At 44.7% G+C, this 23,874-nt stretch overlaps 1 protein-coding gene across 1 annotated transcript in view; it reads left to right on the top strand.

The window, feature by feature from the left end:
- Positions 1-23,874, top strand: part of ARFGEF2 (ADP ribosylation factor guanine nucleotide exchange factor 2) — a 92,129-nt gene that overhangs the window by 16,951 nt on the left and 51,304 nt on the right. The window contains exons 4-12 of the mRNA XM_032387515.1: positions 3,646-3,792; positions 4,721-4,900; positions 5,354-5,588; positions 14,976-15,044; positions 16,792-16,943; positions 19,548-19,678; positions 20,817-21,051; positions 21,716-21,815; positions 22,546-22,685. Coding sequence (XP_032243406.1) covers positions 3,646-3,792; positions 4,721-4,900; positions 5,354-5,588; positions 14,976-15,044; positions 16,792-16,943; positions 19,548-19,678; positions 20,817-21,051; positions 21,716-21,815; positions 22,546-22,685 — 1,389 coding nt within the window. The remainder of the gene's footprint in view (positions 1-3,645; positions 3,793-4,720; positions 4,901-5,353; positions 5,589-14,975; positions 15,045-16,791; positions 16,944-19,547; positions 19,679-20,816; positions 21,052-21,715; positions 21,816-22,545; positions 22,686-23,874) is intronic.

Genomic DNA, 23,874 nt, shown 5'->3' with positions numbered 1-23,874 from the left:
TGACAAGTTTCCCTAATTTATTTGCATCTTTAGAATGTTAGTTGGATATGTGGACTTTCTCATTTTAATAATGTTTCAGGTTGAACCACATGAAATTGTCATTCTCATGGAGTGAAAAACAGGTTTCAGGAACTTCATATGACCCAACTTAATAAAACTTTTTGTCCATAAAGAAGGAAAATAAGTCAAGGCTAGAAAGCACAGACTTGGGTCACAGATAGCTTAGCATTTATATACTGGCTTAACATGTCACTAAGACACCTGGAACAGGTTCTTTAACCTTTCCAGAGTCCGGGATCCTCAGACATAGAATAACAATAGTGTCATTTGCCTTTGTAGGTGATGATGAGGAGCAAATATGATGAGGACTCAGTGTTTTTCAAACACAAGTCAATCATGTTTCACCCTCAATTTCTTCCATATCTGCACTCTTCTTTATCGTTATGTATTTAATACTTTTCTTTAAAATAATTTTTAAAAAGTTTTTATTATTGAAGTATTGTTGACATATAATGTTATGTAAGTTTTAGGTATTCTCCAGCTTGCTTTTTACTTTCCACAGTGTTTTTAAGATCTAGCTATGTGGCTATGTGCATCCTTTTGACTGATGTATGATATGTTATGCCATCATTTAATTTATCTCTTCCCCTATAGAGGGGCATTGACAAATAGAGTAACAGTGAACATCCCTGTGCAGGCAGCCTCCTTGGACACAAGGGTCAATGAGTCAACTGCCCAAAGGCCTCCCTCCTCTGCCCTCTTCCCATCTCATTGCATCAACAAGAAATAAAGCAGGAATTTCTACCCTCCATCTGTGTCACCCTCCCGAGTCCAAGCCACCAGCATCTCCCTCCTGGACAGATGCGGTAGCCTCCTCACTGGTCCCCTGCTTCTACTCCTGTGGCCCTCCAGCCTGTTCGCCGTGCAGGAACTGGAAGGAGCCTTTAGAAATGTACCACATCATGTTAATCCAGTAACTTTCCACCCCACTCACTGTGCAAAGCACTTTCCTTAAGTGAGCTTGCCAAGCTCACTCATGCTGCTGGACCTCTGCTATGTTTCCGGGCTTTTTTCTGTGCATTTACAAAAATACACGCATAGTCACATAGTTTTTATTTTCCAAAAATGAGATAATGCTATGCATTATCACTGCAACTTGTTCTTTTTAAGATGTCTACAAATCAGACAGAGCCCTGGAGATCCTAGCCAGGACTTTTGGCTTTGGTCTGCCCTGCCCTGGAGAATATAAACTCCAGGGGAAGAAGGACCGTCTTACTCCCTGTTGTGCCACCAGTGCCCAGGACAATATCTGGCCCAAGGAGGGGTAAGAGGGCAGAACTAGAAATCCCCAAGGATGCAGGAACTCTGCTTTCTTCTGGCCCTGTGTCACTGCACAGACATGGGAGTGAAGCCATACTTTAAAACCCTGTTCAACTTGGGGCACCTGGGTGGCTCAGTCAGTTAAGCGTCTGCCTTCGGCTCAGGTCATGATCCCAGGGTCCTGGGATCGAGCCCCGCATCGGGCTCCCTGCTCCATGGGAAGCCTGCTTCTCCCTCTCCCACTCCCCCTGCTTGTGTTCCCTCTCTCGCTGTGTCTCTCTGTCAAATAAATAAATCTTTAAAATAAATAAATAAATAAATAAATAAAATAAAACCCTGTTCAACTTGAAGGGGAATGTGCTCTCTCAGGAGCCTGTAGAGGAGAGAGGATCCTTCCAATCCTTTTCCATATTTGAATTCAGCAGTGGTTCACCTCCATCCTTGCTTTGTTGCATCATTGCTGGGTTCTATGGGGCCTACTTCTCAGCATTCACATTTTAGGAGTTCAGAACCATCCCACTCATAATCTGGTGCTCCAGATGGGCTTAGGCATCCATTAGGGGTAAGGCATAAGCAATGTCAAAAACCAAAGTTCACTTACCAGGCAGCCAGCGCTGCCCACTTCGGAAGCCTGCGTGTCTAGCAGCAGGGAGGGGTTTGAGGTAAAGGGCATCTTGAGCTGTTTTTCAGAAACACATTTCAGCGCCGCCCCCACCCTCTGCACCTTCCCCACTCCTGCTCCCACCCCCTGCCCCTGTCTGGTGACCTCTGTGGTTGGACTTGATCAGCAGAGGGTGTGCAGGCCTCTCCTGCTCATTCAGTCACACGATCTGGCAGGATCATGTTCTACTCTCAGCCACTCTCTCTTCACCCGTTTTGTTCAGCTTACCGGATGGCAGTGCTTCCACGGCTAATGATGGGGGAAAAGCTGTTGAGAAATGGAGTCGGGCCTCTGCAAAGCGGCAGGTCTTCCTAGCATAGTGCTGGTGGCACAGTAGATAACCTCAGGTCCTTGTGTCACTCTGTGCGTGTAGAGGCAAGGAAATGACAAATTAGGAACCAAAAAGGACAGCATTTTTTTTTTTTTTAAAGATTTTATTTATTTATTTGACAGAGAGAGAGATAGCTAGAGCAGGAACACAAGCAGGGGGAGTGGGAGAGGGAGAGGCAGGCTTCCCGCCGAGCAGGGAGCCCGATGTGGGACTCGATCCCAGGACCCCGGGATCATGACCTGAGCCGAAGGCAGACGCTTAACGACTGAGCCACCCAGGCGCCCAAAAGGACAGCATTTTAAGAAGTCTTTTAAGTCAGTGGAAGCAGAGAATGCCTTAGAATTCACATATCCTAGAGGGGTTGTGTCAGATGAGTGATTCTTTTATCTGGTCAACCCTCAAAATAACCTGGACAGCTTGGAGAAAAACACTGGTTACCAGGCTCTCCCCCAGAAGTTCTGATTCACTAGGTCTGCGTTGAGGACTGGGAATCTGCATTTGTAATGGGCTCCCTCAGGTGATTCTGAGTCTCAGCCAGGCTTGGAAATCATCCTGCCCCTGGCCTTTGACTTCCTTTCCAGCTTTCAGATTCTCCACAGTGAAATCCAGGTCCTAAGTGAGGTGGCACAGGCCTCTGAAAGGCAGCCCCTGTCCAAGCCAGTCAGTAGCCTGACCAAGAGGGCGTGGTCCAGGCAGCCCCCCACTTCTTCAGCCACTGGGTTGACACACGTTAGATAACAAAGGTGCAGAATTGAGTTCCCCCTCCAGCAAAACACATTATCGGTTGTTTCTTATGTATCTTTCCTTTTAAAAAGAAAAACATATATATGGTTTTTAACAGCTCGTGAAATAATTCACATGCATACGAGTCACCCATTGAAAGTGTGCAATTCAGTGATTTTTGTACATTGACAGAGCTGTGCAACCATCCCCGCAATCTAATTGTAGACCATCTTTATCTGGGTTCATCAGCAGTCATTCCCCGTTTCCCTCTACCCACCCCCCCCACCGCCCCCAGCTCTGGGCAACCCCTGACTCCATTGCGTGTAGCTTTTGGTCCATCAGTTTTTCACAACAGTGGTCGTGTACCGGCGACTGTTCTACACCTCGCCTATTCCCTTGGACAGCTTTCACCATCCTGGGGCTTTTCTGCCATGGGAGACAGGGTGAACACTGCACCCATAGGGTGGCTGTGCCTGCCATGCCCCAGGGGAGCAGAGGGATCTGTGAGAACCGGAAGTTAAGGTCAAGCTTACTGCCTGTCTTTTGCCGCCATGGGCAGCCTCAGCCTGGCCAGGCAGAAACTTGTCATCTCTGTTCTTTCTGTATTTAGAAACTCATCGCGTATGGGCACATCACCGGCAACGCCCCCGACAGCGGAGCCCCAGGGAAGCGGCTCATCGACCGCATTGTTGAAACCATTTGCAACTGTTTTCAGGGCCCTCAGACCGACGAAGGAGTTCAGTTACAAATAATTAAGGTAGTTCTGTTTGTTTGCCTGGTCTGGATTTTTAAATAAGCAAGCTAGTCTCCCCTGGGAATTTGGATTTCTAATTCGCCATGTGTTAGTTGTCTCAGGTGGTGCTGAGCTGGAACAGAAGAGTGTAAGCATCGCTTAGATCTTCTGTTAAGTGTCAGAATTTATTAGCACAGACAGACAGGAAAAGTGGAACCAGGTGTGTTTTCAAAGTAAACAGTTCCACTAATAACAATGTAAATTGCTTGTCAGTTGACTCAGCTGAAATCCTCTGGTCTTTCTCCTTGAAATTCTGGATTTCCAGTCTGCCATTTCTCAGTGGGTCCTGGATGATCTTACACCAATCTGCCCCTGTCCTCTTGTCCTGCCCCGCCCTCCACCTCCCATTCCATTGCCCTTTCCCTGTTCCATTTCTGCTGCCAGAAGTGGTTTGGCATGTGGTAGTACCGTCTGCTTGTCGAGAGAACAGGGTCAGGATGGGTGTAGCCAGCGTTCCAGATCTTCAGTCCTGACTGTGTTAGCTTTGTGCGGATGGCTCCATGTTAGCCGCTCCTGAAGCTCTCTTGAAAACCCTCCAGGGAACTGGAACGCTGACTGCCTATCAAAACCTGTGTATTTTGTGATTAATATAGGTGAGATCGAGTTGGAGCGGTTTCCCTCCTGAGAGAACTGCCTGTGTTTTGGCTTTTAAAAAAGTATACTGATAGCCCTCTTCACCACAACTTAATTACAGCAAATAATTTGGATTTTATAGAGTTAATAATTATCTTTAAGCTCAGAGCAGTAGGGAGTTTTGGTTTGCAGAGCCATCTTCTTAAAATTTACAAAACCAAACCAAAACAAAGCCAAACCCTGTAGAAAAGTTTGGCTGTGGGAGGATGGGAGGCAGGTGGATGTTTGTGAAGGTGAAGGTTGTGGATTTTTGTTTCAGGCTCTTCTGACGGCGGTGACATCCCCACACATTGAAATTCATGAGGGCACTATCCTGCAGACAGTCAGGACATGTTACAATATCTATTTGGCCAGCAAAAATCTCATCAATCAAACCACTGCCAAGGCTACCCTCACTCAGATGCTGAACGTCATTTTCACGCGCATGGAAAACCAAGTGGTGAGTGGTGGCGGTCATCAGCTGCTGGGGGCACGGCACACCCGATGTGTGAACGGTTTCATTTTAAAGTGCATCCCTTCTTCCTCTGAATTCTGTTTTTGTTCTTGCTTTAAAAAGCAGAGAGAGAGTCTAGCTTGGGTTTTGGAATCAGCATTCAGAATTTGCTTTGAGTTTGTCAAGAGAATTTATCTCCTTTTTAAAATGTTACTCTTCTGTTTAAAATGTTATCCTTCAGGCTGGCGTATTTTCTGGTCCTTCTTAAAATGCTGGGACCAGGTTTTTTTGTGTGTGTTTTTTTTTAAGGTTTTATTATTTTTAAGTTATCTCTACACCCAGCATGGGACTCGAACCCACAACCCTGACATCAAGATTCACAGGCTCCACCGACTGAGCTAGCCAGGCACCCCAGTGCTGGCAGCATTTAGATTAAATCCCTTTTTTGTTGCCTTGTAGTTGCAGGAGGCCAGAGAATTGGAAAGACCAATCCCGTCAAAACCCCAGTCCCCTGTGATCCAAGCTGCAACAGTGTCCCCAAAGTTCAGTCATTTGAAGCAGAGCCAGGCACAGAGCAAACCAACGACTCCTGAAAAGACAGATTTAACCAACGGTGAACATGCCAGGAGTGGTTCCGGAAAAATGAGTTCAGAGAATGGAGATGCACCCAGAGAAAGAGGCCCATCGCTGTCAGGTACACCCTGGGCACTGTTCCTTTCCCGCCGTGCGAGGGACCCGTCTATGGCTGAGGGGCAGTTGAAGGGGTCTGGTAACATCTGCAGGAAACCTCTGATAGCAGCTTGTATTTCTGGGCCTTCCCCTTCCCTGTTGCTCATCTCTTGAGGAGCACAGCCACCGAAGCGTGATGTCTGTTGTCCACTGTCAGCTGTGTGGTTTTCTCTCAGTAGTCCCTGGAATGCAGCACGCTACTGCTTCTTGATGTCAGCTTCAGTGCGGTGGCTTCAGTTTGGGGGTTTATCTCTCAGTAGTTAATTGTTTGGATAGTTAGTCACTCAGTGTCTGTCTTCTCTTCCCTGAGGAGGGCAAGGGGACCCCCTCTGTCACGTATACACGGGATCTCTGCACCTTGCTCAGAGCCTGGCAGCTAGTGGCTACTCACAGACATCTCTGAAAGGAGCAAAGAAGGTGGGAGGGTGGGCGGACATACAGATAGACAGACAGACAGCTTTGTTTTCTTCTCTGGTGACCTAGTACATTACGTGTTTTTATTTGCTTTTTTAAATGAAAGAGACATCCCACACCTGATTATAGTCTTAAATGAAACATTAAGTAAGAAATGGTGGATTGGGTTATCGTAAGATTATTTCAGAATGTTTGCATGTTTCCCTGGGCAGGTTGTATGAATCAGTTCTCAAATTCATATTTTTTTCAGGGATGTACCTTCCCAAGTGATTTTTGTGCAGTTCTTCACTCTAGCTGCTTGGTCTGTATGAAATACCTGACCCCTCTTTATACTTCATCTCATCTCTTCTGTCCCCTTATTGACAACAGTTGGCGTTGGTAGTATGTTCTGTGACAGGACACGTGTGTGAGCAGCTTTTGTTCTTCTGTTATTTATCAGCGTGCTTGACATACACAGGAACAGACCAAGTGCTGCTGCTGGAAGGTTTTTCTGTATCCGTTTACTCAAGGAAAGGACAAAAGAGAAAGTTGCCACCAAGAATGGTACGGGTCTCCGGGTGAGCACAGAGTTGCTGTCTCAGTCCTGCGGTCCTGTGTCTCAGGGGAGGTGCTCAGAAACTCCTGGCCCACCCTCTAGATCTTTCGCCATCTTTGCTTTCCTAAACTCTCAGGGCAAGGACCAGGTTTTTACTGTAACCCTTAATCAGGCTGTGGTCAGTCAATAAATATTAATATTTAAACACTTGGTATGTAGTAAGCATAACTGTACAGATAAAAACGCAGATCTCTATAGCTGCATCAGAGTGTTTCCCCTACAGCCCATTTCCTACGTGGCAGCCAAAGTGATCTCTTAAAAGCATGAATTAGATCACAGCCCCCCTCTGCTTAAACCCCTTTTGTAATTTCCCGTGGGATCCCATTCAGAGTGAAATCTGTGCCCGCCCTGCCCCACGGCTTCCGAGGCAGTGTGTGACCTGGCCCCTGCCCGCCTCTCCATCCCCTCTTACACCTCTTTCCCCCGTATTGACTGCACAGTGTGCCTTGGGAGTGCCATGCTTGCTGTTGGTGCCTTTGCACTTCCTGCCCCCCCCCCATTTATCTTCAGGTCTCTCAGTTCATACTGATCACCCTCTCTGCAGCTCCCACATTTCTGCCCTATCAGCCTCTTTTCTTTTTTTCATAGCACTTATCACTACCTGAGATCACTGAAGAGTTTATGTTTACTTATTACCAGGCTGAGATCTGGACCACTCTGTTCACCACTATATTCCCAACACTGGCATGGTGCCCAGCATTCATGGCAGACACTCAGTAAATACATTTTTTTTTGAATGAATGGGGGAAAAAAAGCTTGACTTCTAAAAGATGGTTTTGCAAAAACACAGTAACTTAAAATTCTGCTGTAAAACAAAGAGTGATTTGCACTTAGTATATTGCTGTGGGTTTTGTTGCCAGTACTTGGTGCCCCCCACCCCCTGCCGCAAGGCTTCTCCCAGGAATATGGGAATCAGATTGCCTATAACAATCAAATAGCAAACCCGCAAATAGTGGGTTGGAACAAAAGTGTGCTGTTACCCTTAAAAAGAGTGAGTGGCTTCAGGTTCTCAAGATGTGGCTCTAAAGAAAGGATGGTTCTTCAGAAGAAGGGATTGAGCAGCCTTGGAAGCCAAGGAGAAAGGATAACCCAAGAGACAGGTGGTGGAGATGTCCACACAGGGAGACGGTGCCCTGGGCTGGAATCCAGGCTGTCGAGACCCACTGAGAGGCCTGGGCTCTAGTGCCTCTGTGATGGAGGGGACACACCCTGCCCTTCTGTGGGGTCCATCCTGTAGTCATCACGTCCTGAAGCCACCCCTAACTAGCCAGTCACTGTGCCGGGCACCGTGCTCACTAACTGGGCACTCGACATACATTTTCCTATTTATTTACTTTTATTTTTATTTTTTTTAAGATGTATTCATCTATTTTAGAGACAGTGCAAGAGTGGGAGGGGTAGAGGGAGAGGGAGAGAGTCCCAAGCAGACTCTGCGCTGAGTACAGAACCCTAGATGGGGTTTGATCCCAGGACCCTGAGGTCATGACCTCAGCCGAAATCAAGAGGCAGACACTTAACCGACTGCACCACCCAGGCACCCCTACGTTTTCCTATTTAATTTACTGAGAACCCTCCCCACGGCCTTCCTGGGATCATTTGCCTCCCAGTGAAATTTGCGTAGATGGAGACGGTTCACCAACAGACTTGAGCATCTCTTTTCCCTTTACTAGTTTTTCATCCTAAGTTGATAAATCAACAGTCAGTTCGTAAGTCTTATCAAGCCTGTCCAAGACATGGATTAAATTGCTCTGTGTAAACTTACAAAATAGATTTTTGAGCCTGAGACATTCTAGCTTATGTGAATTTGGGGGCACAGCCAGCAGTCTTCCCTAGAGGACCCCACCCCATTTGTCCATTCACACTCCTCCTCATTGCCTGGCTATTCTTGTCAGTTTTTTTTCAAAAAACAGCTTTATTGAGATAAAATTTGTGTACCATAAATTCAGCTTTTTTAAAATGTACAATTCAATTATTTTTAGTACATTCACAGAGTTGTGCAGTCGTCACCATAGTCAATTTTAGAACATTTTAATTACACCCAAAAGAAATCCTGTGCCCAGAAACTGTCACTTCCATTTTCTTTTTTTTTAAGATCATTTTTAAGATTTTGACTCCCAACATGCATGAGACATTAGCGTTTTTACATTCATATAGATAATGAGTATCGTAGGTACACAAATACCTGTGTGTTTAAGGAATTCTTAGCTCATTTTTTCTTCTTGGATCTCATTCTTTAAGAGAAAAAAACGCAATTCTTAAGTATTCTAAAATAGAGCAAAGTCATCCTCCTCCAGCCAATATGGAGATTCTTTTTTTTTTATTCTTTTTTTTTTTTTTAAGATTTTATTTATTTATTTGACAGAGAGAGATACAGTGAGAGAGGGAACACAAGCAGGGGGAGTGGGAGAGGGAGAAGCAGACTCCCCGCAGAGCAGGGAGCCCGATGCGGGGCTCGATCCCAGGACCCTGGGATCATGACCTGAGCCGAAGGCAGACGCTTAACAACTGAGCCACCCAGGCGCCCCCGATACGGAGATTCTGATTGGACAGCCTGGTTTCAGATCATGACTCTACGGTGTAGTAGCTCTGTGACCTTGAGTGAAATCTTTAACCCCTCTGAGCCTCAGAGTCCTCATCTGTAAAATGAGGCCACAGCTAGTACCTATCCTACAGGTTTGTAAGAATTACATGAGAGCAGTGTCTGGCACTTGGACCTGTGTGTTTGCTTTTGTGTTATTAGCTTTCAAATAAGTTTCCGCTTAAAAAAATGAGTTAAAGAGAAAGAGCGAATAGTTAAGATGGTAATCAGATGTGAAGGTGGTGGGAACAGTGCGAACGGTGCATAGAATAAAGGGAGCCTGTTTTACATGTTAGCAATCCAAGATCCTCTGCTTTAGGAATTTCAGTATTTTTTATGGACAAAACAAAAATTGTCTCAGACAACACTTTATAAAAATAACAAAATGTACCCCCAGGACCCCCTCCTTTCTGACACAGCCTGCCTTGCTGGACGGCTCCAGCTCAGGGTTTTACGACCTCTGTGTTAGCTGCTTGTTGGACATTTACTTTGCAACACTAGGTTGCCTAAGTGTTTCTTCCGTCGAGGAACCGTTTTGGCGTGTGGCTGGAATGTGACAGCAAACAGCTTTGTTCCCTGATTTTTTTCCCTTTAGTATTCTTGCATATTACCAAGTGCTTGGACATTGGACACAACCAAACCCTAGTTTGTAGGAAACAGGCATGTCACATTTTATTGTCACCATGTGTTCACATTTGTTCCCCCCAGTTCCACATCTGCCTCCTCCCACTCTGTTTTTTCCCTAGTTCTGTAGTGTGCAGCATAACACAGTTATTATCCCAGCTAGAATGTAAGCACTGTGAGGATAAGGATCTTTGTTTTAAACAGTGATGTAGTCCACATGCCTGGAACAGTGCCAAACATGCAGGTACTCAATTTGTTGATGGAATGAATGAGTGAATGCATCTTACTCCATCTACCCCATCCCCCATGGTCCCCGCTTCACTGGACAGAAAACAGGGGTGTGGGAGGGTGTGTCTCAGATTCCTTCAATTTTTTCCCCATTATTCTTAGCATGTAACTTTCATCCTCCAGGTTACCTCATGGTTCCAGATGCTATCATGTCCTTCTGCAGGAAGGAGGGAGAGGTTTGGACTCACGGACTCCCAGCTGAGTCATGCCCCTTCCTAAGGAGCCTTCCCGGAAGCCCATGCAATCCCCAGTAATTTATGCTTTACCCCTCATTGGCTAGAACTTGGTCACCTGGCCACCCTTTTTGCTGGGATGGCCAGGAAATACAGGAACAGCCCCTTCCAAAACAAAATTAGAGCTCTGTAAGGACTCAGGGTATGAGTTAGTAATTGGCAATACCCACCACAGGGGTGGTTCTCCTGCTGGCTAGGGAGGGAATGGCAGCAGGGGTTTCTTTTATCTGAACCTATGCAAGGTGACCCTCTTATTTTGCTTAGGGACAGAGTTTGTGAAATAGCCAATCAGTAATGGCCAGGTGGTGACTGCTGGACGTCCTAGGGAATCAGCATATTCTGAACCTTGCAAGGATTTGGTTTGGTTTGGTTTTCTAACATTTTGACAGCATGCTTGAAACTTAAACATAGCAGACTTCTTAGTGGTTATTATATCATTCAGGAAGACCTCTTCTGAGACCTACCCCAGGCTGACATGTCAACAAGGGAAGCAGGGCAGGGGTACTGTGGGGAGTCATGCTTCATCTGGGCCTCTTTAGGGGCTCTTCAGCGGCAGCTCCCTCTACAGGAACCTTCTTTTGGAATTAGGGCTTCCTCACTCTCCCACCCCTTCCTGGCCTGAGAATATTTTGATTTTGCACAGGTGCTGTTATGGATCCAGCCTGTCAAGGAAAATGAGTTAAACACTGTTATTCCTCCAAAAAATGATGGTCCTGGTGCTATTTAACTGCGAAAACTGCAGTGAGGGAAAAGGAAGATCCCTGGAGAAATGGACATTTTTTTTTCTCTTTAGAATGAAAAATAGTGATGGCTTTAAGTAACTGAAACTGCCTTCTGTGTGGCTAGTGGGAAATTTCTTGTCTGGTTTTTTGTTATTTTTTTTGACAGAGAGAGTGAGTGGGGGGTGTGGTGGGCAGAGGGAGACAGAGAATCTCAAGCAGACTTCATGTCCAGTGTGGAGTCCAACGTGGGGCTCAGTCTCACGACCTGAGCCGAAATCAAGAGATGCTTAACCGACTGAGCCACCCAGGTGCCCCTAGTTGGGAAACTTCAATATGGACTTAGTCTCCAGAGCCAGGCAAGTGGCAGAAATGACAAGGCCTTGGGGTGCCTGGGTGGCTAAGTTGGATAAGGGGCCAACTCTTGATTTCGGCTCAGCTCATGACCTCGGAGTCCTGGGATCGAGCCCTACGTCAGGCTCTGCACTCGTTGGGGAGTTTGCTTCTCTCTCTCTCTTCCTCTCTTCCTCTCCCTCTGGCCCTCCCCCCCCCCCCACTCATGCATGTGCTCTATCTCTATCTCTCTCTAAAATAAATCTTTTAAAAAGGCATGTGATGTGATGAGCACTGGGTGTTATATGCAACTAATGAATCATTGAACATTATGTCAAAAACTAATGATGTACTATATGTTGGCTAATTGAATTTAAATTAAAAAAAAAAAAGACATAAGAGGGCCTCTCTCATGAGGGCATCATGAATGTCTTAGCACAATCATACTCTACGGGCCAAAGAAAAATTAACACTTGAGTCCTCACTCTTCAAGCACCATTTTAAATGCTTTCTGGGTATTATTTTATTGAATTCTCACAAAGCCCCATGACATAAGTGCTGTTGAAATCATCCTTGTTCACTACTGAGGGAACTGAGGCTTGGAGAGGTGACGTGACGTAAGTCCCCACATTGGGAAGTGGCAGAGCAGGGACCTGAACCAGACACACTGGCTCCGGAGCCTTCACTCTTCCTCACTGTGTTGAAGTCACTTCCACAAGGGAGTATTTTCTCTCTGATGTCTTTCAGACACCCAACCCTGTCAGTGTCCCATTTTCCCCACTCTTGACAGACCTTTGTCGCTTTTGTGCTCACTGTAATGACACCTGTCCTCAGTGGCAAGGACCGAGGCACCAGGACATCTGTAGAGTTCACGCCCTGGCTAAAGGGGTCAGCTGCTCCTGGTTCCAGCCACTGTGGCCTGGTGTAGCCGGATAATCTTTTTCTTAATAGAAGCTAGATCTGAATTTTTATGACACATCTCCCAATTTTTTAAGTGTTCGCAGCTAATTCAAATTAAAAAAAAAATAAAAACCAGTCTATAAGCACAACCAATGAAACAATCAACAGAGTTTAAATGCATCCCGTGGAATGGGAGAAAATATTTGCAAACCATATATCTGATAAGGGGTAAGTATCCAAAATATACAAAGAACTTCTACAAATCAATAGGAAAAAACAAATAACCCATTAAAAAATGGACAAAGGACCTGAATAGACAATTCTCAAAAGAAGACATACAAATGGCCAACAAATACTTAAAAAGGTTTCACTAATCATCAGGGGAATGCAAATCAAAACCACAATGAGATATCCCCTCACCCCTGTCAAAATGACTGTTATCGGAAAGATGAAAGACAAGCGCTAGGGAGCATGTGGAGAGAAGGGAGCCCTTGTGCCCTGTTCCAGGAATGTAAATTGGTACAGCCGATAGGGAAATCAGTATGGAGGTTCCTCAGAAAATTAAAAATAGAACTACTTTATGATCAAGTAGTCTTATTTCTAAGAGAATGTAATCAGGATCTTGACGAGATCATCTGCACTCCCCTGTTCAGCATTATTCACAATGGCTAAGATGTGGAAATAATGTGAATGTCAAAAGATGAATGGATAACGCACACACTGGAATATTATTCAGCCTTAAAAAAAAAAAGAAGGAAATCCTGCCATTTATAACAACATGGATGGACCTGGAGGGCCTTATGCTAAGTGAAAGAAGCCAGTCATAAAAGGACAAATACTGCATGATTCCATGTATATGAGGTGCCTAGAGGAGTCAGATCTGTTGACACAATGTAGAAGGGTGGTTAGAGAAACGGGGAGATACCGGTCGGGGGTACGGAGTGTGGAGTTCTAGGGATGCAACATGTAGCAGTGTGACCGTCCTTAACAGTCCTGTGCTGGATGCTTGAAATCTGCCAAGTGTAGATCTTACGTGTTCTCACCACACGCAAGAAAGGAAGATAGACAGTAACCGTGTAAGGTGACAGAGTGTTAATTAGCTTGATTGCGGTGACTGTTTCACAGTGTATACATACATCAAATCATCGAGTTGTGCCCAAGTATATACAAGTCTTAATTGTCGATTATACCTCAGTAAAGCTGGGGGTGGGGTGGAAGCAGTGCGCAGGCTAAAGAGCGCCTTCCTGCAGATCAGGTATACTCGGCAGCCTCCACCTCCAACCTCTGATCCATCTCCCCCAGCCCGCAGCTCGCCCGATGACACGCATTCAGCATGCTGGCATTTCTCGGGGGTTGGAATGTACGGTAGAGACTAGCCGCTGTCGTCATCATTGTATTAAATTGTGGCATCGGAAAGTGTTGGACCTGGAAAGGAACTTGGAAATACCTTGTCACATGTAGATGAGATGGTTTTAGGCGGCTCGTTGGTAAACGGTGTTTAATAGTTACACGTTGATTTTAACATACATTCGGAAAATTGGCGCGTGAAGCCTGCGGTCTTGGGAATGTTCTTGCCTGAGGTGAGGCCGCGTGAAGAGCACTGGTAACTGTACATGTGTGACGTACTGATACTCGTGATGGTGAGAACGGCAAACGTGACAAAGGTGGCCCGAGAGCACCTGAAGCGTGCTCACACACCCATCTAGTCTAAACCACGTTGTTTAGACGAAGACATGGGTGCAAGGAGATTGTAACCGTGGCCGCCAGCTTTCCTAACTTCCGTTCGAGTTCTTTTTCACCCTCTAAGAAAAGCATGCAACATCCACGTTTTCCACAGAGATTGACTTACCCATCTACATAGTTACCGTGGTTTTACTTGTCAGTCGTACTTCAGAAGCTTGGGGGGCAAATAAATAGTTTGGGTGGGTCAGCTGCTCAGTGGAAATGAAAATACTTTGTACTCTTCTCCAGGACCTTGTGGATTAAACACAGAACTCATAAAAATAGGGGCTTGATTGAAGGGCCTCATTTGGGAAGAATTTGAAGGCTTATTTTGGTTCTGTTTAATGTGGTGGCCTTTTTGGTCAATGTGATGTTTGAGAAATCACGCATGTTTACTCCTTAAAGTCTAGTCCAGGACTGTTGACTCGTTCTCCCGAAACAACTGGTGCCGAAGCTCTTCCACTTAAGCAGTTAACAGTTGACAGAACAATTCGATTTAAAATGCAGTAAATCCTCAGCTACCGCATTAGAAGTGTCATGCTGAGCTCTGGGTTGTTCTGAGTGTGAAGGAAGCGAAGCAGCAGGAGGTGTGTCACTTCCCAAGGCTCTGGGGTGCCTGAGGTGAAGGCACAAGAGAAAGCTCCATCTTTTGTTCTGCTGAGAAGCGTAGCTGGGTAAAATCCAGCTCCTGCCTCCATCTCGGGGGTGGTGGAGAGGGCTTTAGGAAGGAAGAGGGATCCACAGAGGGAAACTCAAAGTCCTAGCAGATGCTGCCTAAGAGTTTCCAGATTGCACAGGACTCGTTTTCTTTTGGCATTATCAGATTTGGCTTTGGAGAGGACTTGTTTGCCCCATTTGCCTCCTGGATGTGACCTCCTTCTCCCCCTTCCTTTGCTTTCCTGGGAAATACCCACATGTTCGTGTTTGTGTCTTTGGGTGTGTGTAGGGACTGATGATGGAGCCCAGGAGGTGGTGAAGGAGATCTTAGAAGATGTGGTCACATGTGCTGTTAAAGGTAAGACCTCCTCGCTGCTCCAAAAAAGTCCTTGGCCAGATAATTTTAGTGGTGGAGTGCCCACCCCCAGTGAAGTCATGGAAAATGAGTCTGCTTGTATCTGCCCATCTTTCGTGTGAAATTCAGAAATATCTGAAAAAGATATTTCTAAATATCTAAAAAAGAAGTATCTTTTTAGTGATTAATTTTATTCTCATTGGGGCTGGGTTCCAGCACAGTCTGACGATGCTACAATGGGGTGCTCCACGTGGAAGACAGAGGCAGCTCCCAGATAGATGCAGCTTTTTGCAGGAGTGGCCGTGTGTCCTGAGGTGGTGCCTGGTGCTGCTGCGTGTCGGTGGCCGGCCACTGATGGGTCACGGCGACAGTCCCCACGTTAGCAGGTTCAGAGGCACAGGGAAGATTGGCTCGTTTTGTTAGACTTCATTCATAGTTCCCTCAGTTTTATGGTGTTGTTTCAGTGGAATTAAACTTGTAGAGCTTAGAATGTCCATTGGAGAGAGTTTTTTCTTTGTTTTTGCCCAAAATCTTAGGTAAATGGCTGTGTGTTGTACGCTTGACTCCAGTGTCAATAAACCATTAATGGGTCAAGAAATCATTAATTTAGCAGGGGGTTACAATCAGCATTTCTTTTTTTTTTTAAGATTTTATTTATTTATTTATTTGAGAGAGAGAGAGAGAGCACAAGCAAGGGTAGGGGCAGAGGGAGAGGGAGAAGCAAACTCCCCGCTGAGCAGGGAGCCCAATGTGGGTATTCGATCCCAGGACCCTGGGATCATGACCTGAGCCAAAGGCAGACATTTAACCGACTGAGCCACCAAGGTGCCCCAGGGGTCATGATTTTTAAAATGTATTTTTTTTTTTTAAGATTTTATTTATTTATTTGACAGAGAGAGACAGCGAGAGAGAGAACACAAGCAGGGGGAGTGGGAGAGGGAGAAGCAGGCTTCCCGCGGAGCAGGGATCCTGATGCAGGGCTCGATCCCAGGACCCTGGGATCATGACCCGAGCCAAAGGCAGACGCTTAACCAAAGTGGTGCTCAGGCTTTTCATGTGTTTCTTACGATGTATTTCTTACGACGGGTCACAAAGAAGTTTTTGACCCGCTGACCCACTGTAAAGTTGATTTAGGTTACTGCCAATCTGTATTCATAGATTTCATTATTTATTTAATGTGGAATTAAATAAAATTACTTAATAAAATGTAGAAATATACGTTCTGGTAGCAATATCTTTAAAATAGAATAATTTTAATTCTTTGTCTTTCTGTTTTTTATGTGGCTGCCAGGAAGCTCAGGTCTACTTTGTTTTTTTTCCCATGTGACTGAAGTCTTCTGTCCTAACTGCCAACTCTTTTCATTTACATGGCTCTTCTTCTCTAACCCCTATATTAGTGGCGCTTTTTAAAAATTGGTGCTTTTCATGTTTAGCTGCTTCTAACCTTTTCCAGAAGTGGACAGGGGTGGGCAGGGCTGCTGTATTGCTCAGTTCTAGAGGCACCACTGACATGGACTGCAGTATGAATGAAATTCATTGGGCATTGGGGCTGTGGATAATAGACACATGAAAAGCCTGAGCACCACTTTGGTCAAGCCTTTTTCAGTATTATGTCAGTCTCCTAGGGTGGTGGCAAAGGGCGAGCGGGAAAAAGCATGAGCTAGAAGATGATGTGAATAACTTCTCCCTGGTGTCAGACCTTTTGGGATGAGTACTAATTTCGTGATGATTTTTGCACTCGTGTTTTAAGAAGCAGCACAAAAGCACGGCCTGACAGAACCCGAGCGGGTCCTGGGTGAACTGGAGTGCCAGGAATGTGCTGTTCCTCCAGCAGCTGACGAAAACTCACAGACCAATGGGATAGCAGACGACAGGCAGTCCTTGTCGTCGGCGGATAATCTGGTATGTTGGTCATCCTCCTCCTATACAGACCCGTTTGGATTTTTACTTTCATAGAAGATGCAGAATGAAATCTCTAGCAGAAGAAGTGAGTGAAAACTAGCAGACCCTATTCAGTTAGTCACACAGTCCTGGCCTGATGTGCTTTGTATTAGTAGGTTCCATTCTTGGAATGTGCTACTGTTGGTTGTATATAGCATTGTTATTAAACCTTGTTTATTCAGGCTTTTAAAAACTTAGGTTTCCTGGCCTTTCTTTTCTCTCAATCTACATTCATTATAGAAGAATAAGAAAATACAGAGAAGGAAAAATAGGGAAATAAAACTCATCCATAATCCCCTAATCTAGAGATAACCCTTGTTAACATTTTACTTATATCCTTCTAGATTTTTCTGTTCCTCTCATATTTTTTTCCACTTAAATGTAATCACATGACATACTGCTGCTTTGTAACCTGCTTTTGAAACTTAGTGTATATTACAAACATCCTTTCAGACCCATAGATCTGTCTGCCACATTATTTTTTTTAAAAATAGCTTTGTTGTTTTCTTGAAAATGCTGTATATAAACACTCAAAACAGGGAGAAATACGATGTTAACATCCCACCTGAACCCACTCTCTGCACCTTTTCACTGGTGTTTCTCAACCTTTTGCATTATCAGCGCCCATCCCCCCAGCCTTTTTATATATTTCTTTTTCTGATGCACCACCCCCTTTCATGAATTTTAAAGCCACTGATAAACCGGATATCTGTTTATAATTATACATGTACCTGTGCTTTATACCTACAAAGAAGAAGATTTTTCCCACCCCCTACCCCTCTACCCCTCCACTAAGAACCAGTACCTGTCCCTGTCTTAGTCTGTTTGGGCTGCCACAACAGGATACCATAGATTGGGTGGCTTATAAACAATAGAAATGTATCCGTCACAGTTTTGGAGACGGGGAAGTCCAAGATCAAGGTATCGGCAGTTTTGGTGTCTGGTGAGGGCCTGTTTCCTGATTCATAAATGGCTGTCTTCTTAAGGACATTAATACTGTTCACGAGGACTCCTCCCTCTTGGTGTAATCACCTCCCAAATGCCCCACCTCCAAATACCATCACTTTGGGGATTAGATGTCAACCTCTGAGTGGGGGTGGAGGGGGCACAGGCATTCAGTCTAGCAGTCCCCGTGGGATTATGTCATCCCTATTAAGAATGCACTTACAGGGATGTGCTCAAATCTGCACGAAGGACTCTTGCCTTATATACTAGGCTGTGACTTCTTTGTTTACTCAACACCGTTTTATGGACATCTTTTCACATCAGTACATACAGACCTAATTGTTTCAGTGGTCATGTAAAATTCTGTCCTGTGGATTGCCATAATCTATTTTACCAGTTCCCTGTTAGGTTTTTATGTTACTTCAGTTTTTTATCACAGGAAATAGTTCTATAATGAGCATCCTTATAGATAAATCTTGTGCACATCCTTAATTCTTTCTTTAGGATAAATTCCTACAAGTGATATTGCTGGGTCACGAGTTGGAAGCTTTAAGGCTTTTGTTCCTTAACATCACATTAGCCTGCTGGGAAGGTAATGCTTGAATCTCTGCCCACCTGTAGGCTATCAGTGCTCATTTCCCCATTCCCTCATTAAAACTGGGCAATAGCCTTCATTCCAAATTTTGCTGGTCTGATGGGAGAAAGATCCCGCCTTAATAATTAGTAGTAAGACTATTTAGGTTAATCTGTCATTTGCATTTCTTGGTGAATTGCTTATTCATGGTTTTTTTTGCCTGTTTTTCATTTGGGTGGAAGGTTTCTGTATTTTTCCTTAATGAATTATAAGAACTTTTTGTATGTCGAGCATATTAGTCTTTGTCATGTTACAAATATTTTTTAATGTAGCTTATTTTTAGTTAAAGAAGTATATTTTAAAATGCCTTATCATTTTCCCCCATCTATCCTGCAGTAGTGTTTTTAGAAATACTGTTATCCAAGCTAATATAATTACTTATACATGTGACCCTTAAATAATGCGGGGGCTAGGGGCACTGACCGCCGCCCCCCGATGCAGCCGAAAATCTGCATTTAACTTTTCACTCCCCGAGAACTTAACTACTGATAGCCTACTGTTGACCGGAAGCCTTACTAATAGGATAAACAATTGATTAACACATATTTCATTTATGCATTACATATTGTATTCTTCCAATAAAGTAGACTAGAGAAAAAAATCTTAAGAGAAAATACATTTACAGTACTGTATTTATTGAAAAAAATCCGCATATAAGTGGCCCCATGCGGTTCAAACCCGTGTTGTTCAAGGGTCAACTGTATTTGTCTTAGATTTTTAACGGTTTAACGTTTGCTCATTTATCATTTTAAGCCACCCATACCCACTTTTTGAAGGACAAGGAACAAGGTTTTAGAATTGCTAAAATGACTCCCCCATAGCTCCTATTTTGGCATATTGTCCTCTCCCCCACATTCCTCACTTCCCCATTGAATAAATAACAGAATTTTAAATTTCCATGAGATAATTCCATTCCTTATTTTTGAAAACGAGTTCTTCTATTGTTTTGACTCCTTGATTTTTCTCTTATTTGTTTCTAATCTCAGGAATCAGATGCACAGGCACATCAAGTGGCCACTAGGTTCTCTCACATTCTGCAGAAGGATGCCTTCCTGGTGTTTCGCTCCCTTTGCAAGCTGTCCATGAAACCCCTTGCTGAAGGTCCCCCAGATCCAAAGTAAGTGGACATCAGTTCTTGGCCATGTATGACCCAGATGACCCAGGAGGATGTTGGGGGTTCTAGGAAACCCCAGTGCCCTGTCCCCTGGTTGGTGTGAATGCAGGAATTTACAGCTTTTCAGACTCCTGCTGTCTCTACAGCCCTTCCATAATGGATTGTCTCTGTGTCCACACCAAGATTTTGCCCAGTTTTGCTTTCCTTGGTTTATATGCAAAAAAGAGTTATTATGTTGAATGTGCACCCTCTTTTTTCTGACTAATGAATTTACTCTGATGCAGGGTGGGCAGAAGTAGGATGTGTACAAACCTTACTTCCCTGCCTTTGTGGGAAACCTCAGCTCCATGGGTACAGATTTAAGCCCCAGATGCATCCTAGAGAAGCCAAACCTTTCTTTGTAGTGAACCAGTTACTGCAGAGATGATAGCGCTTTGGAGCTAGAGAGCTGCATTCACTCCTGGCTTGCTTGAAAGCACCTCCACAGCCATATGCGTTACTGAACCTCAGCTGAAAAATGTGACTGTGGGAAAGTGCCTTACAGGATCAATGACATGAGATGATATCATCGCATCCTGAGTGGGGGACCCTGCACTTTATGAGTTTGATTGTCACTGTTATTGTTAGTCGCTAACAATAATCCTCGACTCTTCTGTTGAGATATGATGACCGTTAAGGAGTTGATTCAGGAAAGTTTTCTTCTTTCTGGCCCTGTGGGTGAGGGTGGAGAGCATGAGGCAGGTGGATAAAGAGCACTGTTTCCATTTCTCCATAAAGACAGAGCAGGACACAGGGTTTAGTCTCACAGGTATGATGTAAAGTAACTGTTGTTGCAGAACCAGCATTCTGGGGTCAGTTTATACTTACTTTGCTCCTGCTAAATACCCTATTTTATGGCAGGAAGAAGAAAAGGATAGTAGGAGTTGGCAACTCTTGTCCTCATGGGCCTGCAGGTCCCAGGAGGACCCACCTGATGCCATCCGCCCTCACACTCTAGGCATCTAGGTGCCGGTGCCAACTCTTCACTCGTTGGCTCTCAGAAAATTCTGCTTGCTGGTAGAGGAGCGAGGCCTTCTCAAGAAACACGCTCTTTAAAATCGAATCTTTTAGCATTGTCACCATCTTTCCCTTCCTGTGCCAGATCCCACGAGCTGCGTTCCAAGGTGGTTTCCCTGCAGCTGCTCCTGTCTGTGCTGCAGAACGCCGGCCCGGTCTTCAGGACTCACGAGATGTTCATCAACGCAATCAAGCAGTATCTCTGTGTGGCATTGTCCAAAAATGGCGTCTCCTCAGTGCCTGATGTCTTTGAGCTCTCTCTTGCCATTTTTCTTACTCTTCTTTCAAACTTCAAAATGCACTTGAAAATGCAAATAGAGGTATGGCCTCCAAAATGATTTTTGGGGTTTTGTTTGTTTCTTTTTTTGTATAATGGTTATACACGAAGAGTTGACTCCTGGTGACATAGTCACCAGGAACTAGACTTACACGGTCTACTTGCTGGCACCCCAAAGAAGAACTTTTTGAATAAGTGAGAGAATACCTTTTCCTAAAAGTTTCTGCCCCCAAATCTTGCATGCTTTTCTAACCAAAAGTGTAAGTCGAGTGGCCCATGTGCTGGATTCAGTCCCCTGAACATCTTTGTTTAGCCTATAAATTGTTTGAAATGACCTGAACTAGTTGGCAAATTGAGAAGTCATTTTCATTTCATTTTACATGAAAATCCAGATTTCTGGTTTCTCTCAAAATTGTAACGCTAGTCCTCATCTTTGCTTGACAGCTCTTGGTGGTTGCTGAGGAGCAGCTGCTCCACTGGTGGGGGCTCCGTCCTCCGGGTCGCTGTGGTCCCGCCCCGCTAGCTGTTCCCACGGGAGGCCAGGGTTCCGCCACGCCTCAGCAGTGCGTGTGTGTGCGCACGCTGCTCTTTTACTTCTCCCCAGGCTACCTCACTCGGAGCTGCCTGTTCCCTAAAGCCTTTGGGGGTTTTGAGCCCTAATTTAAATGGTATTAATTGGTGTCCCCCTTTGTCTTCATGTCATGTAGGTCTTTTTCAAAGAGATTTTCCTGAACATTTTAGAAACATCAACAAGTTCTTTTGAGCACAGGTGGATGGTCATTCAGACTCTGACAAGGATCTGTGCAGGTATTTTCACTCTGAGGGTGCTCATCCATTGACTTACCCAGAAATGGTTTTCCAGAATCCAGATTGAGACCTCCTGCTTTTAGAGTGTTAATGCAGTGCTGGGAAAGCTCACCTTAAAGGCTAATGCTAACCTAACATCTAGTCCCTCTCCACTTCTCCTTTAGAGGATGATCAGCTCAATTTGGTTTGTCCCGCACTTTGTGGTCTTCGCACAGAAAGTCCCACATCCTGGGAAGCCCCCTAATCCTGCAAAACCAGGATACAGGGTCACTCCACCTACAAACTGAACACTTTGTTAGTCACAGGGTCCAAGGTATTGATGCTGCCAACCCTTGATTGGATGCGAAGGTCAATTCAGATTTACTTTATCACAGTACAATTATGTGGCTGTCAACCAAGCCTCCGACTTGTCTGTCATCAAACATAATTCCATAAGTCACACAACTTTAAGAGGTGGATCGGGCAGTTGTTATCTCTTTCTTATGAGGAAAGTGAGCCTTGGAGAGGTGGAGTGAGGGGCTCAAGATTCCGGTTAGTGCCGAGGCAGGTGTCAGAAGAGGGCCTCCTGACTTCTAGTACATCTGACACACATTTCCTGAGGGATTCGTGGCTACCTGAGTCAGTGATTCAGTGGGAAGCATTTTTGAAAAAGGAATCTCATTTAATGAGAAAATGTAACTGCTGTGTCTGTTGGATCAGAATTTCTAATATCTCTGTGTTATTTTCCAAGACGCCCAGTGTGTTGTAGATATTTATGTCAACTACGACTGTGATTTAAATGCTGCTAACATTTTTGAGCGCCTCGTGAATGATTTATCCAAAATCGCTCAGGGAAGAAGTGGACACGAGCTGGGGATGACACCTTTGCAGGTAAAAACGCTGAAAACACCCATTTATATTTTTTTTAAAGATTTTTTATTCATTTCAGAGAGTGGGAGCATGAGCAGGGGGGAGAGTCAGAAGGAAAGGAAGGAGCAGACTCCCTGCTGAGCATGGAAGCCTGACACAGGGCTCCATCCCAGGAACCTGGGATCATGACCTGAGCAGAAGGCAGCCACTTAACCGACTGAGCCACCCAGGTGCCCCCCATTTATATTTAAAGTGCATTTGTTTCAGGGTGTCTGGGTGGCTCAGTCGGTTAGGCGTCTGACTCTTGATCTCAGCTCAGGTCTTGATCTCAGGGTTGTGAGTTCAAACCCTGCATTAGGCTGCACGTCCAGCGTGGATTTTATTTTTAAGGATCCATTTTTATTTGAAAAAAAAAAAAGGTGCATTCATCTCCATAAACCTTTATTGAGTGCCACCGGGTGCCAGGCCAGCGCTGTCCTTGGTGCTAGGATTCAGCAGTGAACAAAGCACAGTGCACGACTGCTGTGGTCACGACATTTACAAGCAGACAATGGAGAAGCAAGCTGCAGAGAAGAATAAAGCAGGGATAAAGGGGTGCTAGAAATGGGGGTGCTGTCATTTTTAATGGGGTCACAAAGGTAGTCTCTCTGAGAAGGTGACATTTGAGCCAAGATCTGTAGGAAGTCAGTTCACTTACAGTCACCTTTCCAAAGCCTATATGAAAACAGGATCCTAGGCTCCAGTAAGGCAAAGGAAATTGTCTCTTATCCAATTGCCTCATTGGAGTGCCCACACAGAGGATCTTAAGGTAAGGTCTCTGAAGGAACTGGTCAGAAGATTTGTGAGCTGCCTGGAATTATGTGTAGAATTTTGGTGTATGGACATTTTCCCTAGAAGGTCTGTAGATGTCATTAGATTCACAGAGAGATCTGTGCCACCTTAGATGCTGTTTTGAGTAGAAAATATTTGCATTTCTTTAGGTTATCTGTGATTCACATTCAATTTTTTAAGAAATGCTACTTTTTAAAAAATTAGTATTTTTATTTATTTGTAGAGCAGGCCTTAAGATGGTATGCATTTGTGAGTGTTTGAAGAGTAAGAATGTGTCCAGAATCATTCATTTGTTGCATCATGTAAAATTCTTTTCTCTTTTTTTTAGGGAGCGGGGGTCACTGGTTAAGACCCTGTTGATTTTTAATTTTTATTTATT

Source organism: Phoca vitulina, unplaced genomic scaffold (assembly GCF_004348235.1).
Source record: "Phoca vitulina isolate PV1807 unplaced genomic scaffold, GSC_HSeal_1.0 scaffold50, whole genome shotgun sequence".
Taxonomy (NCBI): Eukaryota; Metazoa; Chordata; class Mammalia; order Carnivora; family Phocidae; genus Phoca; species Phoca vitulina.
This window is presented reverse-complemented; position numbering and strand designations above follow the sequence as displayed.